At 45.1% G+C, this 17,654-nt stretch overlaps 1 protein-coding gene across 31 annotated transcripts in view; it reads left to right on the top strand.

Annotated features, from left to right (window-relative positions):
- PPFIBP2 (PPFIA binding protein 2) overlaps positions 1–17,654 on the top strand; it is a 146,187-nt gene that overhangs the window by 24,628 nt on the left and 103,905 nt on the right. For 19 of the 31 annotated variants that reach the window (XR_011541597.1, XR_011541598.1, XR_011541596.1 and 16 more), the window contains exon 2: positions 7,401–7,497. Coding sequence is in view for 26 of the 31 variants with exons in the window: in XM_070626184.1 (XP_070482285.1) it covers positions 7,401–7,497 (97 nt within the window). In the remaining 5 variants the exon portion in view is untranslated. Of the gene's footprint in view, positions 1–7,397; positions 7,498–17,654 lie in introns of all 31 variants that reach the window. The other 12 variants (XM_070626189.1, XM_070626214.1, XM_070626199.1 and 9 more) reach the window with 1 other exon arrangement.

The following is a 17,654-nucleotide window of genomic DNA, read 5'->3' on the forward strand; positions in this document are numbered from 1 at the left end:
GCTGCAGTCTCTCGGATGAGGTAACGCAGGGACAGGTGAGACTGTGGGAGCAGATGAAGTCACCAGCAGCGAGTGTGAAGAGAAGACAGTCTCTGGTCTGACTCAGCAGCACTTGGCACCCCTGGTTGCGTCCTCCATCCTGAACCTCTCAGTCGTTTCTAGGGCACCACCTTCTCAGTTCTCCTGGCTGCTGCTTCTCAGTCTCGTTTGTCGGTTCTTCTCCCTGACAGCTGCATGTTGGAATATTCTAAAGAGTCCTGGGACCTCTTCCTTTTTTTTGGTCTGTACTACTTAAGTTGCTTCCTGCAGTTGTTTAGTTGTTTTAAATACCATCTTTATGCAGAAGGCTCCCAAATTGTTATCTTCTAGCCTAGACCTCTCTCTCTGAACGTCAGACTCGGATTTCCAAATGCCTACTCAGCATGTCTTCCTAGGTGTCCCTAGATATCTTAAACTAAACATTTCCAAAACCAGTCTCCTGATTTCATCACCCCAACCCCCAGCCCACATTCTTGCTCCTGCGGTCCTCCCCACTCTCCCAGATAGAGGCTCAGGGTGAAAACCACACAGCCGTGTTTGACTCCTCTCTCGTATGTACATGTCCAATCTATCAGTATAGCTTACTGGTTTTCCCTCGATATATATCAAGGATTAGAACATCTCCCACTGTCATTCTGTTCTGGTCCATACTACCTTCATCTCTTGCCTGGTTTTCCTGTGTCACTGCTGTGTATACCTCCCTACCCCAACCTTGGGTCCATTTTAAAAGGTAAATTAGATCTTCAGGCAAATTGCCTAATCTCTTTGCTCATCTGGAAGTGGGGGGGATAATTCCTAAGTGGTGTGTGGGGATTAAGGGAGATAATGTTGGATAAACTTTTTTTTTTTTGAGGAAGATTAGCCCTGAGCTAACATCTGCTGCCAGTCCTCCTCTTTTTGCTGAGGAAGGCTGGCCCTGAGCTAACATCCGTGCCCATCTTCCTCTACTTTATATGTGGGATGCCTACCACAGCATGGCTTGACAAGCAGTGTCATGTCCACACCTGGGATCTGAACCAGTGAACCCCAGGCCACCGAAGCGGAAAGTGTGAACTTAACTGCTGCACCACAGGCCCGCCCCTGGATAAACTCTTAGCTAGCAGCTAACAGATACCTGCCCAAGAAGAGAAAGGGGCACCCATGAATTGAATCTCTACTCTATGCTGGGCGCGCCACACATATGATCTCTTTTAATCTTTTTGATTGTTTTTATTTTTATTACTACTATATATCTACACAATTGAGTCAAATAATTGTGTACCATTTGTTAAAACACCCGGCTCCCCACCTACCCATCGCCTGTGTCCTTCCGCAGATGCAGCCACTTAAAATTCTTTTAGTATTTTTTTAATCCATATCGCTGAAAAAAATGCTTGTTCTGCTACTTTATTATTTTTTTTCAGTAGTCCTTATCTAGTGACGTATGCGTGCCCACTCTGGAAGAGGAATCAGCTCTGTTTCCAGTGCTACCCCCACTTCTCACAAGCACTTTTCCGTCCCCCATTCTGAATGCCAGTACAGTTCAGGTTAGATCAGAGTGTGGTGTTTCATTGTGAGGTCTGTGATGACTCTTTTTGGTTTCGGTGGAGTCCTTTTGTCATTTGCCTGGTTTTCTATTTTCTTATCATTGAATTAAACAAATTCTTCACCAGTTATATAAACCTGTTAAGATGTTCAGATGCATCAGGTGTTGTGTTAATTTCATGTGATGGCAGAACTCTGTCCCAGAGCTCTTGGAAGCGCTCCAACGCGGACCGGCTGCCCTTCTACTCTTGCTGCATAGCTGTTGCCTTGGCATCTCCCTGATGTCCTATCACATTCTCCATGTCCTTGTGGGTTTATGTCTTTCAAAATAAATTCCTCTACTGTAGTTCCAGTGGGTAGCTAAATTAGATGTTTGGATTCAGTATGCTGTATTTACCTGAGGTCTATCTTGTTTACTTTCTCCCATAACAGTTTGATTAGTTTTATACTGATTGTATAGATGAGACGATTGAGGCTCAGAGAGGTTAAATAACTTGTCTGAAGACCCACAGTCATTATGCATGAGCAGAGCCCAGGTTTTAACTCAAGATTGCCTGGCTATAAACCTATGTGCTTTCTTCTTTGTCCTTTAAAAAGAAAGTTGTTATTGGTTGATATGGGATGTGATTGAGAATTTAGGCACTGCCATCAATTTCCTTTGTCTTTCTCCATCCGTTTTTTTTTTTTTTTAAATTCTGGAAATGGCTTGTTGGTCCCAAAGAAGTAAGTTTCCTATATCCTTTTGTGAGGCTGTCTACAAAGCTTAGGGATGGATAGCAAGAGCTATTTCTTAAAATAACCATTTAAGGGCAGCTGTGGTTTATGGGCGACCTGTAAATTATGGGGAAAAGGTTTTGGTTGTTGTGATATGGTGAGACTCTACCACCCATTGGCCGTTTAGGGAAGGGAATGGTCTGAGATGTTTGGTGATGGTGGGTTCATGGCTGAGGGTTCCCTCCTGGGCCTTGCCTTCTACTGGGGGACACTGGCCCCCAGCTGGATGCAGCTGCTGAGGCCCAGCTCTGGCACAGGAGACCCTGGAGGAGCAGGGGTGCTGGGGACTTTGATCTGTTCCTCATTCTTTCCTCCCTCCAGAGGGTGAAACTGCCCAAAGCACTTGCAACCCTAAACATTTTTACTGAGAGAAAAGTAGTTTATAAAGTGGAATGGAAGCTTATAATTTATTATGGGTGGGATAAGTTAAGGCTTACTTGGCCATGACTTATCTTAATCAGTGGTTCCTGCCTACTCCTGCTTTTCCTTTGCTGAACACAAGAGTATGATACAGTATCTAAATCCCTGCTTGCCTCAGAGTGCAGCAGGTGATGGGCAGCTAACTGTGCCTTATTTTCTACTTCAGAACACGTACAGATCCTGCACCCTGATCAAACTTAATGTGCCAAACTGGCCTTTGTGGGGTGCAGTTCATGTTGGCCATGACATCTATCACCAGACACTGTCATCCTGAAACCTGGCTGTTGCTTCTTCATTGACTGGTCTCAACAGCCACGGGGTCATTTTCCCCCTGGCTGGTAGCAAAGAGGAGGGTAAAGTCCTGTATTAGGGGGAGCCCCAGCCTCAGACACTGTCACAGATAGGAAGATGACAGCACCTAGAGAGGCCTGTGGGTGGAGGGAAGGATGAATGATGAGCAGACCACACCTTTTCTTAAACAACATTCCCTGCCTTATCTTTGTAGCGAGAGATGAGCCAGTTTCTTGGTATGAGAGCCTGCCTGCTCATCAAGCTCAAACTGTTACTAGTCTAAGTGTCCAGAGAGAATAAAAATGCTCTCAGCCAATATAACAGCTGTCACTACTGAGCACTTTAAGAGCAGCGGCCTCCTCTGCCTGCTCCTCTCCTTCTTGGGCTGGTGGGCACCCCTCCTTCAAGGCCGCGGGGCCCAGTGCCTATCCTCTGTCCTCCAGGCTGTGTCAGGCCCCTAGGCTGCTGCTCTAGCTCCTCTCTCATAGATCGGGAACATGGTTTCAGTTTCACTCCCACCACCTGCTTCGAGGTTGCCCTGCATTTTGCTTGTCTGGTTGGAGTTCGCCAGGGATTCTGGCTCTTTCCCAGTAGCTTTGGGTTCTTGGATCTTCCGGATGTGCACTCTGGCCTCTTCACCTCACTTCCCTCCAGGAGGCCTCCTGGCACAAGCTTCTGGAGCTTCGTGCACTTAAGCCCTACATCCCTGATGAACCCAGGCTCCTGAGGGAGGTGCTGTGTCTCTGTGGGGATGAAGAGACATGGAAGACACTAGACACACTGAATGCTGCCAGAGGACACATTTTCCTCTGAGACCCCACGTTCCTGGAGGGCAGGGATTGTCCCATCGTGTGTTACTGACGGGGAGCTCTAACCTCAACAGTGGGGAGGGAAGAAAATAGCTTTAGCTGCCAGAATGGGAATGGTTGGTGACCTCGCAGCTTTCCTGTTCCAATAAGAGTGTCCGTGTTCACAGAGGGAGAGGAGGTGTCACCCCCATGGTATATTTGCTCCTTCTGTACCCCACTGACGCCTCACAGTCACCTTGTAACAGAGGCTGGCAAGGCCCGTTCTTAGCCAGGTGTCCTATCATTGCCTCAGATTCAGCTGGTGTAGAACTGAGCTCATCAGTTGCCCAAAGCAGGTTCCCTACTCCCAAGTGCTCCCAATCTTACCAGCCCCAGGCTCCTGGGTTGTAAATATGATACACCCTTGACTCATATTTCTCTTTATGCCAGCTCCCACGGGTCCACCCAGCTTGCTGTTCGCCAGGTACAAACTCATCACTGGGCCGAGGGCCCATGGGCCATCATTTATGGCCCTTCTGTTGCAGGAGATACAGCCTGGGCAGTCTGGGCTTGGCACCTTCTAACTGCATTCCCACTTTCACCCTGGTGGTAAGGCTCCAGATGGGGCCAGTCTGCGGACATATGAGATCTTTCTTTCTAAAATCTCTGTTGTGTTTACATCTGAGGCCAGTTGATTTGTTGTGCACTGGTACCCAGACCCCTGAAGTAGTGGGTGTGATTCCCAAGCTCCTCTCATTAATTGCCCTTGTCAGGCTTATGTGAATCCCGTGGAAGGTTTTGACTCATCTGGAGCAGCTGGATGCTCCTGTATAATCTTGTCAACCAATCCTGCCCTTACATGCTTCTCTCCCTTTCCTGCACCGCCCCCTCTGCTTGGAATAGCCTTCTCCCCTTATCTCCTGAGAAAGCTGCTACTCATCCTTCAAGACCCAAGGAAACTGCATACCTGCCTCTTTCAGCACACCTCACCCTGTGTCATAATTGTTTGTTCATACTTCTGTCTTCTGCACTGGACTGTGTGGTCCATGGGACAGGGACTAGGTCTGATTTATCAATATCCCCCCAGGGCCCAGTACAGCAGGGTTCAGGGAATGTTGGCTTTATGGATTCATCATTTTATTCACAAGTGTTTCCTCATCAGCTTCCTTTTGCCAGGCACCCTGCTAGGTCCTGGAGACACAGGGATAAACAAGGCAGACAGGGCCCCCTGCCTCCATGGAGAGGGTTAGCAAGGCCAGTTAGCAGGAAACAAATATATGGATGAGAGACATTGGAATTGCTGTGCTGTGAAGGACCTGCTTTAGATCAGGGTGTGCAAGGAAGGCCTCTCTGAGAAGATACTTTGCAGGTGAGACTTGAATGATGAGAATAAATCAGTCATACAGAGACCTGGGGAAGTGAGCTCAGGGCGGAGGGGATGGCAGGTGTAAACTTGCAGAGGAGGAAAGGGTCCCTCTGTGCTGGGGGGCGGACAGGGGACCAGTGCTGCTGACGCATGAGGAGCAGTGGGGAGGGCCATGTGGGCTTGGCCTAGCCTGATCCTACTGCACCTCTTTCGTGGGTTATGATAAGGAGTTTGGAAATTTTCCTGGGAGTGATGGGAAGTCCTCAGAGGGAAGTATTCCCAGCTTTTAAGATCCCAGGTGGCTGAACAGGTGTGAATGTGCTGAATATGGCCCTGCTTGGCTCCCTCCCCCTTTCCTGCCACCTCTTCTTTCGTCTCCAGCAGGCTTGCTTCCGTTTAGACCCCAAGATTTGTATTGCTCCCCTCGTTTGCTCCGCAGCCGTCTGGGCTGCCCACCTCACTGCTGAGCAGCTCTGTTCCCCGTTGTCACCTTGCCTGGCTCCTGCCACAGTCCTGACGTGCCAGTGAGGCTCCCACCCATCCGCAAGCTCTGTTCTCATGCCCCTGAGCTGATTGTGCAATGGCTCTCGGCCTGCTGAGGCTCAGTGCCCTTTCCTGGCCCTTCCTCGGCCTTTGCACCTGTGAGTCCCTGCCCTCCCCCTCCTCAGTTGCTTAACTCAGTTGCTTATCTCTTTGCGTGCCTGCCTCCTCCAGGGGAGCCAACCTCCTGGGCTTAGCTGGGTTCACTCTCCTGAGCCTACCCCATTTTAAAGTCTCTCATCCAGTGAGCTCTCTTGGCACAAATGCATCCTGAGATTATCTCCTCACTTACAAACAGAAATAGCTAACATATATTGAGCTCTTACTATGTGCAAGAGAATGTACTGAGCATTTTCTACAAAATATTAATTACTCATTTAGTCATGACATCAACCCTGTGAGTTAGGCTCTCTTACTGTCCCCATTCTACAGATGGGGAAACTGAGGCTCAGCTCACACAGTAAACGGCAGAGCTGGGTTTGAACCTGGCCTATTTAACTGCTACTGTCTGATACAGTCCAGTGGGGTTCTTTATTGTCCTAAGATCCTTATCTAGAGCATCTCCAAAGCCACTTTTCTGTGGCTGATCACTTTCCTCTCTTCACTCTGAAGGTGCAAATTCACAGGGAAAATGAGCCGAGAGCCTCAGGACCTTATTTCCTGACCTGTGCTATTCTTGCTTGTGGGAGCTGGGCCTCTGTTCTCCGTAGCACCTATGCCCGTTGGGCACTCGCATAGGTGTTGCTGAATGAGTATAGACGTGAGTTAAGTCTTTTAGGATTACAAGTCCTGTTGTAAGTCCTCCCTGCCACCCAGGGAGGGGGTGGGAAGCAAGAAACTTGAGAAGAGGCTACAGGATGACAGTTTAGCTTAAAGACCTTTCTTAGAAGCAGAGTTGTCCAGAAATGGAACTAATTGCCGTCTCTCCGAGCAGAGGGGAGATTCAGTATGAGTGGCTGGACTCTGTATCCTGGGAGAAGTTTTCCAGGCTAATAAGGTAGGATTCTGCACCTTGAATGGTGCTGGGTAGAGTAGAACTAAAATAATAAGAGACAGTGCTCCTGGTTCCTGGGACAGTACTTGCCCTGCGACAGTGTGCCCACAGCCTTCCTAGGCCAGGCACATTTGACCATTTGAGAAGTAGAAGTGGCAGTTGAGGCCTCTCAGCCTGGATCTCAGCCCAGGGAAAGTGTTGCAGACGTGGGACAAATGCAGATATAAGACAGTTAAATGTGTGCTGGACCATCCTGATCCCCACTGCTGCACAGCACACCCTGATAGAGTCCTCGTTGGCAGTGCCGCTTCCCCCACATGACATGTAGGGGAGCCTTCCCCAATGGTGGCTGGAGCTTCTGGAGCCTGGGACTATAATGATGACAAGGAGTGGCATTCGCCGTCTTGCTGCTACAGGTCACTCTGGAGAGCCCTAGTGGCTTCTAATTACAGAAGTGAATGGAATCATGTACTAAAGATTTGTGGAAAAAGAGCACTCATGCCAGGAGGGAGAGGCCAGAGATGGCAGAAACCACAGGCTGGCTACTAGGATTCTTAGGAGAATGCGCTGTATGATGATGGAATAAGAGGGTTTTGCGGTCTTGTGTGCATAATGTGGAACTCTCTGTAATTTTTCCTTTGTTCTGTATCTGAATTTTCAGTAGGAGAAGGAAGATACTGAACGGGCAAAAGGAGTCATGGCTTCTGATGCTAGTCATGCGCTGGAAGCTGCCCTGGAACAGATGGACGGGATCATTGCAGGTATGGTCAGGGAATCCGAATGACTGACGCCTCGTCCTCCACACTTGAGAAACTGTTTTCTCTCATTTGCCTTTTCTTTCTTAGCACAGAGAGAAGCTCCTCGTTAGACTTATTTTATTGTGCATGCCATCTCTTTTTTAAGAGAACAAACTCGTAGAATCTTTGATGTCTAGCATGAGTTTAGGTCTCTGTTGAGACGGTGTGGATGTCCCCTATGTTAGCATGTCTGTAGCTCTGTTGCAGTTTGGATCCTGGCTGCCTGGCAATTTGGGTGCAGTGAGATTGATTTTATTGTAAGTTTTTCAGAGCTCATCATGGCTGATCACAGTCGAGTTGAAACTTGAAGTCTAGCAGACTTTGCTACCTGGTGCAGGTGTCAGCTCACTTCCCTAGGTGGGCTCGGTGCGTTTGGGAATCAGGAGGCAGTTTTGTATTAATTCAACTCATCACCTAAAGAATGTTCTTTATGCCATATTGTTTTGCATCCATCTCAACTGTTTGGCTTCATGTTTGCATTAGCCAGTTAGGAACATTCTCTAGAAAAGATCCAGCAAAATTGGTTAATTGGAAAAGACTGCCAGTGGGCAGTTCTGGCTGATTAACTCCTTGATGGGAGCAACTGTAGCCAGGATTGGTTAGAACAAACCTGGCATTGAAAATCTTTCCCAAAGGACACAGGTCTTTCTGTCCTTACCTGACACAGGTCAGTGGCCTTATTTGCTGACTCGTGTGTGTTTTCGGGACTTTGCCTTCATTGTGTGGAGCTACACCTGGAGGAGGAAGGTTTGGACCAAGTGCGGCCAGAACCCCAGACGTGCATGGTGTACCCGATGCTACCTCTTATCAGGCATTTGCTTTTCCTGCCATCCTGCAGAATACATCTGACTCACTGAGGGTTCTGGGTGTTCGCGTCTGCGGTTGGGGAAGTTGTCTGTGTGTTGAAGCTTCTTCATGTTATTGGTGGCATTATAACATGTTGTAGCTGTCATCCGTCAGGCTCTTAATTTCTCAGTGGACAGAAGGGAACTCTGGAGCCTTGACTAATGTCTCGCTTTTCAGAAGCTCCATAGATTGGGATGTCCTTATTGAGAGGAAACAGTCAAGAGCATGGATTTCCAGCAATCTTTTTAGAAGCTCCGAGGGGCTCATGTGCATCAAGATCAGAGCCACAGGGTCAAGACTCTTAGACTGGCTCAGGTCGTCAGCACTTCTGAGTCCCCATCCAAGGAGCAATGTGGAGACTCTGAGAGAGCCCCTGGCAGAGCACAGAGCTCTTAGATGGCTGTGAGGGATGAATGAGATACCTCCTAAAGAAGGCAGCCTTGTGCAGGGTCAGTCCTTCTGCCTGCCTCCTAATTTCTCTACACAGGCATTCCTAAAATGATGCTTCTGGCAAATCCCCTTTGATTTTGAGAGAGGATTACATGGCTGGATCCTCAGGGCCTTGCCTTGGCCCAGGATCTGCTGTGAGGATCTGTGATGGATTTAGAGGGAGGGGCCCTGGATGTGGGTGTGTGGAAGCCAGGGGACTCATCCTACCTTTCCAGCACAAAATTCTTCCTCCTTCTTCCATTTTCTTAGTCCTCCATCCTGGCAGGTTCTTTCTGGAAGGGCTCCCTGGGCTGGTCTGTCTGGAACAGGTGCAAGAGTTTTGTAAAGAGGCAGTCTAAGACATTCCAAGGCATTCTTTGCATATTGGTCGGGAGGAGCACCAGTCAGACTGCGTGGGTCAAATCTGAGTTCTACAACAAGTTTTTTGCATGATCTGGGCCTCAGTTTCCTCATATTTCAAATGGGAATAATAATAGTACTCTCCTTAGAGGGTTGCTGTGCTTATACTTATAAGGTGCTGAGTACGGTGCTCGCATGTAGTAAGCACTATGAAACATTAGCTCTTGATAAATTAATGAGGGACAAAAATCTTTATCATGTTATGTCTTCTCTAGGGACACAATGAAGTTCTTATTTATTCAGGCCCTTGTTTCACCCATTTGAGTTTTGTGGCTTTCATGAAAGGCTTGTGCATGCTCGCTAGACTTGCCTGGCGTCTACAAGATTAAGACATCATATTCCAAGTGGTCTCTGCTCTGCTTTTGCCCCTTATAGAGTATCTTCCACAGAATAATCCTTAAAACATCCATCAAATCATATCACTCCTCTCCCCAAAACTCTTCTATGGCTTCCCACCTCAGGATAAAATCTGAAGTCTGTGTCACAGCTAGCAATGTCCTAAGTGATTCGGCCTTTGGCTGCCTTTATGGCTGCATCTCCTACCACTTTCCTCCTGGCTTATGTCTCTTCTTCCACATGCACTGGTTGTCTTAGGGCCTTTGTGCTTGCTGTCCCCTCTGCTGGAATGCTGTCCTCCAGATTCACTCAGATCAGATCTCAGCTGAAATGTCTCCTTATCAGAGAGGCCTTCCCCGACCCTCTCTAATATAGCATTCCTCCACATTGCTCTCTGTCCTTGTCCCCTGTTTATATTCGTTTATAGCACTTATCACCCGTTGACCTACTGCATCCATATTTATCTCTTTGTTTAATCTCTGCCTCCTGCACCAGAATGTAAGTTCCATGAGGACAGGGGCTCTGCCGCTCCGTCTCCAGGGCCTCGATTGTCTGCAGCACATAATAGGTGTTTAATAAATATTTGTCACATTTATATTTTATTTACTTTTGTGAATAGGTTCACTTCAAGGGTTAGGAGGCAGTTACTGGTTTCTATTCATATCCTCTATGTGGCTGCAGACTAAACTTCATTTATTATTTTCTCTGTGTGTGCCTTTGTTTGGCTTATTCTTTTGGAATAACAAATCACTAATTTTTTTGAAGACTTGGTGGTTGCCATGTCCTGTGAACCATCTCTTAAGTAGTAATTGCCTCACACAGATGTTTGACAGGAGATATTTGACAGATAATTCAACCTTGAGGTTGTTAGAGAGTATCTGGGAGGCGTATGTTCTAGGCTATTCACGATGAAAAGAGTGATAATTATTGAATGCCTTTGAGCAGGACACTTTCCCTCAAGATGATTAATACCATCCTCACTTTTGAGATGGTTGGGCCAAACTGGACCAACGAGTTTAGGAATTTTTATGGTTGTTAATGTGGACTATGGAGTTAGACTGCTGGGGTTTGAATCCCAGCTCAGCCACTTACTGCTGGCTGTGGGATATTTGGGCAAATTCCTTGACCCCTCTGGGACTCAGTTTCTTCACATATAAGAGAGTGGTGATAATAGTTATTGGGAGGATTAAATTAATGCAAATAAGGCACTCAGTCAGTGCTCAACTGGTGTAAGCTATTGTGTGTTTTGTTGATATTAGTATTGACATTATTGTTTTTACCACCAAGGTCATAGTGCTGGTAAATGGCAGAATTAAGATTTGAGTCCAGGGCCATCCAAGTCTCTTCTGGGCTTCTTTCATTCCTGCCTTGTTTGTTTGTTTTTTTTTTTAAAGATTGGCACCTGAGCTAACAACTGTTGCCAATCTTTTTTGTTTTTCCTGCTTTTTCCTCCCCAAATCCCCCCAGTACATAGTTGTATACTTTAGTTGTGGGTCCTTCTAATTGTGGCATGGGGACGCTGTTTCAGCATGGCCCGACAAGCGGTGCCAGGTCTGCACCCAGCATCTGAAACCGGAGCGCGCAAACTTAACCATTCGGCCACGGGCAGGCCCCCTGCCTTGGTTTTATGATGATGTGTACTAGAGCCCTGGGGGCTCTGTGGGGCTATCTATGGAAGAAAAGAGTTCATTGGGAATAGGGTCCAGTTCTGTTCTTGCGCCCTATCCCTTAGCCAGAGTGGCTTTGCTCTCCTTTCTCTTACATGTCCCAAGAAAGGTTTCTTTTGCTTAAAGAGTGCCACAGCTAAAAGAAAGTTTTTTTGTTTTGTTTTTTGAGAAAGATTAGCCCTGAGCTAACATCTGCTGCCAATCCTCCTCTTTTTGCTGAGGAAGGCTGGCCCTGAGCTAACATCCGTGCCCATCTTCCTCTGCTTTATATGTGGGACGCCTGCCACAGCATGGCTTGCCAAGCGGTGCACTGTCCGCGCTCAGGATCCGAACCAGTGAACCCTGGGCTGGCAAAGCGGAACATGCAGACTCAACCACTGTGCTACCAGGCAGCCCCCTAAAAGAAAGTTTGAAAACTGTGGCACCACATCATAATACCACAGATCCTGCAGAAATTACGTTATTGTGTGAACGTTTAAATCGTCCTGTCCTTATTTCTATTCTCTAATTACAGTCACGCACCTCATAACAACATTTTGGTCAAAGACGGACTGCATATAGGACGATAGTCCCATAGGATAGTACCATATAGCCTAGATGTGTAGTAGGCTATACCGTTTAGGTTTGTGTAGGTTCACACAACGACAAAATGGCCTAAGGACACATTCCTGTTGTTAAGTGATGCATGAGTATAATTTGAAGTCCAACGTCGTCAAGTAGTGCCAACACCACTACCATACTACAGTTGCTTTTGCATCTGTTAAAGTACTCAAATGAGTACCCAAGGACTGTATTCTCTCACTATGAAAACACAATTACCACTTATTTCAATGGAAGAAATTTTAACGGGCTTCCTGCATGCCCCAAATAGCAACTTTTTATGCAAAAACAACCTGGATTCCTACTAAAACAGACATAAGTCCTTCAGTAATGATTATTCATAATCATAACACTGCATAACAAGCTATTTCCCTTTATTGATTACTCTATAGTATGATAGGCTCCTGTTCACTTTCCAAAACTCTTTCCGTAAAGAGTATCCTTTGGACATGTGACATTAATGTTTGTGTAATTAAACCTTTAATGCAAAAATGTATCCTTCTCCTCCAATCACTGTAAACAGTGTGGACAATACAGGAGATTATCACTCCCGTAAGCAATCAGCCCAGAAATACTCAGAGGGGACATCGTGGTGCCCAAGTGTCAAACATGCACCTCAGGAGCCTCAGTGTGGTGACTCTCATCTCAAGGCGCTCAGCGGCTCTGGGGTGTGAGAAACAGAAATGCCTTGTAAGCAGAAATAGGACCATTACATGAAACTTCTTGTAAAGTTGAATTCTTGAAACCTGAGTGGGTGTATCCCAGGTGTGACTGTACTTGACTGGAACCCTAGAATTTTATGCTAGAAAGTTGGGAAGAAGTGATTGTTAAAAACCTCAGGATCCTTGTAAAAAATGATTGTTTCTGGTACAAAAGACCATTGTAGCTTCCAGTAGGATATTAACCTTTGATCTGGTCTTTCTCCTGGTTAACCCCTGTGATGCAGCCTACAAATAATACCATAATTGAATTATATTGTTGACAATTGAAATTGAACTATGCATTGCCTAATTACATCTCTCTGGATGACCCAGAGCAACTGCCACATACGCTAATTTTGTATAGGCCTTGATTTGTGGGCTGCTCTGTGAGGCCACTGCTGTAATAGGACCAGAGAACCCCCTGGTCACAACACACTAGGCCACTTATTCTTCCTTCTTTGCTGTGGCAGGAGGTTACTTCTGTGGTTATCTGCAAGCTGTACCCAACAATGAGAAATAGTTAAAAGGAGTCTGTTTTAAGACAGTTAAAAAAGAGGTGGCTCTGTCTGGGCCTTTCTGCCAACTTTGATTAATGTCTGGGATTTCGTTTTTTTTTTTTTTTTTAAAGATTTAAAGATTGGGGGCAGAGAAAGTTCTAGTCAAGACTGAGATGATTCACCTTGGCCTATGAATGATTTCAGCTGTGACGTTAAAGGCTGGTGATGAGTCCATGCTCTGAACAGTTAATTGGTCTTGTTCACGTCCTCTCTGAGGGGTGTGAGCATATAGCAGTCATCAGTAACGAAGTGGCAGAACCTTAACTTGCCTGTTTCCCGTTCAGGATTCAGGTTGAAAGTTCCCTGCTATGACTTTGGCCCGAAGAGAGTGAGAGTGGAAGTTTGGAGGCGTCTAGTAGGGCTGAGATGTCAGACTGCCCTTTGTGTAAAAAGGTCGAAGTGGCCCATGGTGGCAAGCATTGTTCAACAGCCATCATTCTATTTTTGTTTTTTTTCTTGCTAGCAGAGCTCCCTCCCCCTGCCCCGACTCCTTTATGGCTGTATAGCCTTATTTTGTATTCTTTCACAGAGTTGGAGTAAAATTGTAAATATCATCTGTTCCTTAAATACTCGCTATGTTGTGGGTCTAGGAACTGACCTGTAAAACCTTGTGGTCCTAGTATTTTCCTGTTGGGAGATTTTCTTTGTTTTCAATAGTTATGGACAGTCAGGTTTTAATTTCTTCTCAATTGAGCTTTGGCAAGTTATATATTTCTAGAAATTTGTGCATTTTACTGAGGTTTTCAATTTGTTAGCATAAAGTTGGCTATCGTATTTTATCTTTTTAAGATCTGCTATACTTGTTATCTCTGTTTTTATTCCTAATACGGCTTAACCATGACTTCTATTTTTGGATCAATCTTGCAAGAGATTATCTTTTTTATCATTATTTCCAAAGAACTGGCTTTTGCCTTTGCTGGTCAGTCTCCGTTGTGTGTTTGTGTATATTATTTATTCTGTAAATAGATAAATATGTGTATGTAGTACTCTGGATTTTCCAGAGAAACAGAACCAATAAGGGTGTGTGTGTGTTTGTATGAATGCACTCACACGTAGAGCTCTGAGAGAGGGACTGACTGATGGGTTTTAAGCAATTGGCTCATGTGATGACGGGAGCTGGCAAGTCTGAAGTATAGAGAGGGTAGGCTGGCAGGCTGGAGATCTAGAGAAGAGCCACTGTTGCAGTTCATGTCCAAAGGAATCTGGTGGCAGAATTCCCTCTTCTTCCAGCGAGATCTGTCTTTTTCTATTAAGGCCTCGCACTGATTAGATGAGGCCCACCTACATTATGGAGGGCAATCCGCTTTTCTCAAAGTCTACTGATTTAAATGTTAATCTTATCTAAAAAATACCTTCACAGAAACATCAAGAATAATGTTTGACTACTGGGTACCATGGCCTAGCCAAGTTGACACATAAAATTAACCATCACAGTGTATATAGATAAATATGCATTATGTATCTATTTAACTTATTTGAACATCTGTTCTTTATCATTTTCTTCTCTACTTACTTGAATGTATCTGTTCTCTTTCAAAACCCAAACTGAAAAAACTATCAACAACGTATATTTTAAGTTGACTGCTAACTTAATTGTGTTGTGGTTGAAGAGGTCTCTGATACTTATTCTTTGGAATTTATTGATACTTGCTTTATGGCCTCGACTACAACATTGTCAGTATTTACTGATGTTCCGTGTGTTCTCAGAAGGTATGTGCTTTTTTCCAGTTGTCAGGTACAATGTTCTATATTTGTTCATCATCTCTAGCTTTTTTGCATCTTATCTATCATTACTGATTTTTTTTGTCTGCTTGATCTTAGTTTCTTAGAAATGTATGTTAAAATTATTCTACTAGATATTGGATTTTGTCTCCTTATAATTCTAGCTGTTTTGCTCTATATTTTTGAAGCTGTATTTTTTATTAGATGATATGCTTTTAGAATTATATCTTCCTGGTGAATGCTTTTATCATCATATAATAACCCTCATCATCTCTAGCAATGCTTTTTGCTTTAAAGAGTATTCTGCCTTAATGTTAATCTGTCTGATCCAACTTTCTTTTGGTTATTATTTTCTTGATATTATCATCTTCCATCCTTTTTCTCCCAACTTTTCAATGTACCTTTGCTTCAGGTGTATCTTTTGCCAGTGGAATATAGATACACTTTTACTTTTTAACTAATTTGACAATATCTGTCTTTTAACTGGCCAGTTTAGTCTGTATACATTTTTGATGATTAATTTATCTGACCATTCGTCAACTATTTTATTTTTTGATTTCTACTTGTCTCACTCTTTCTGTGCTTCCCTCACCTCTCTTTTATTGTTTTAAAACGTAGAATTGTTTGTGGGTTCCTATCCCAGATTCAAGGCCAAGTGTCCTTCTATGGGGTGGGTTTTTCTAGTTTACTGAGAGTATGGCCATTTTGCATCCTGCCTTTATGCAGACGTCTCCACCTGATCTCTCTCTTTGCTCAGGCCTTAAGCTTTGTCTCCTGTCCCCCTCAAGTGGCCCACTGCAGGCCAGGCATTAGGCCATCAGAATCGGCAGTGGCCTACAGGGCAAACACCAGCCCAATGCTCTCTTAGCCCTGAAGTTCTGTGCTCTGAAGATTTCTTTCAGTTCAGTTGCTTAAAAAAGTGTGTATGCGTGTGTTTGTATTTTTGGGTATTCTTGGAGGGTTTTCTCTGTACAGCTACTCTGCCACTGCCTGCCCTATTGCTGCTATAATGCTGTCACCTTCCTGGGCTCACAGTCCCCTTCCTCCATCTTCAAAGTCAGCAATGGCAGGTCAAGTCCTCACGTCACGTCTCTCTGAGCAAGTCCTCTGCTTTCCTCTTCTTAAGAGTTCATGTGATTAGTAACCCAGGATAACCTCCTCATCTCAAAATTCTTAACCTTAATCACATCTATAAAGCCCTTTTGCCATGTAAGATAACACATTCATAGATTCCAGGTTTAGGATGTGGACCTCTTTGTAGTGAGGTGTCATTATTCTGTTTACCACAATAATCAATATATAGCATCCCTTTATTCCCCTCCTTAGTTTTAAACCACTTGAGGAACAAAAGGGTCAGACAGAAGGAGACTAAAATATCAGCTTTATCATTAGTTCTGCTGATTAGGAAAGTTAGCGTCACCTGAAGCCACAATCAGGATCTTGAATATACCACCCATCCTACACACACACTTACACCCAAAATGGAACTTAATCCCAAACTACAGAGTTCCACCTTGCTGAGGCAGAGCTGGTCTCAGAAAGCTTCCTTGGAGGACAATGCTTGCATCCAGGGACAGGCAGCTCCGGAGAAAATCCCTTCTTTCAGCTCTGTCATCAGAAGAGGCCTTCCTCCACTGGGGAAAAATTGAGTGAGAGGAGGCAGGTGGAAACCACCCTCCCCTCTCACGGAAATATGGAGACAGGAATAGTACCCCCAATAACAATTCTTGATTTTTTTTTTTTTGAGGAAGATTGGCCCTGAGCTAGCTACTGCCAATCTTCCTCTTTTTGCTGAGGAAGACCGGCCCTGAGGTAACATCTATGCCCATCTTCCTTTACTTTATACATGGGATGCCTACCTCAGCATGGCTTTGCCAAGCAATGCCATGTCCACACCCGGGATCCGAACTGGCGAACCCTGGGCTGCCGAAGCAGAAAGTGCACATTTAACTGCTCTGCCACCAGGCAGGCCCCACAATTCTTGATTTTTGTTGAGACGTCCTGTATGGCCTCCTCAGGCGTCAGTTTTGAAAAAATGCTTTATGTGTGCTTGAACACGACTTGCCATCTCTAGTTGTTTGGGGCGTAGTTCTCTGTATGTTCTTTGTTGCTCTGATATATCATTACTTTATTTTTTATTCCCTGTTTGGGGCTCTTTGATCTGTCATTTCCCAAGGGAGGTGGTCACAGTGTGTTACCTTTTTTACGCACTGTGGGATTTGGTTTTGTAAATTCATGCTTAGGATTTGTATATTTAAGTTCATCACTGAGAAGGCCTATAATTTCTGTCTGTAGTACCCAGGACTGCTAAGTTGCACAATCCCAGGGGGCGCCATTCACACTCTGATCTACAAGTTGTACTGGCAGGCTTTCCTGATTGAGTGAGCTATGAGCCTTCCCTCCTTTACTATACTGAACAACTTGTAATTTTTCCACAGAAGCTAATCATCTACAGGGAATGTGTGTGGAATGTGGAATTGAGTCTTCTGGGCAATTTTTGCCTTTGCTAATGCTGGGCCTTAGGAGTTTCACCATTCTGGACCGTTTTTTGAACCTGTGTTGATATAAATTGCAAAGAAATAGAAATTAAAGTCTTTTATGTATACACACATTGCATGTAAAAATAGGCACAGATACACATGCACTCATACACATGTACACACATACACACACCATTTGAACGGTAGGGAAGAATCTCAAGGCTTTAGGTCTGGGAGGGGCCCAAAGAAAGGAAGAGACTTGTCCAAGGCCACAGAGCGATAAAAAGTTAGTGAAAATCTCAGTCTTTCCATCTACCCCTGGCCTGACTTATCCTACATTTATAAATGTGTGTGTGTGTGTGT

This window comes from Equus przewalskii, chromosome 6 (genome assembly GCF_037783145.1).
Source record: "Equus przewalskii isolate Varuska chromosome 6, EquPr2, whole genome shotgun sequence".
Lineage (NCBI taxonomy): Eukaryota > Metazoa > Chordata > Mammalia > Perissodactyla > Equidae > Equus > Equus przewalskii.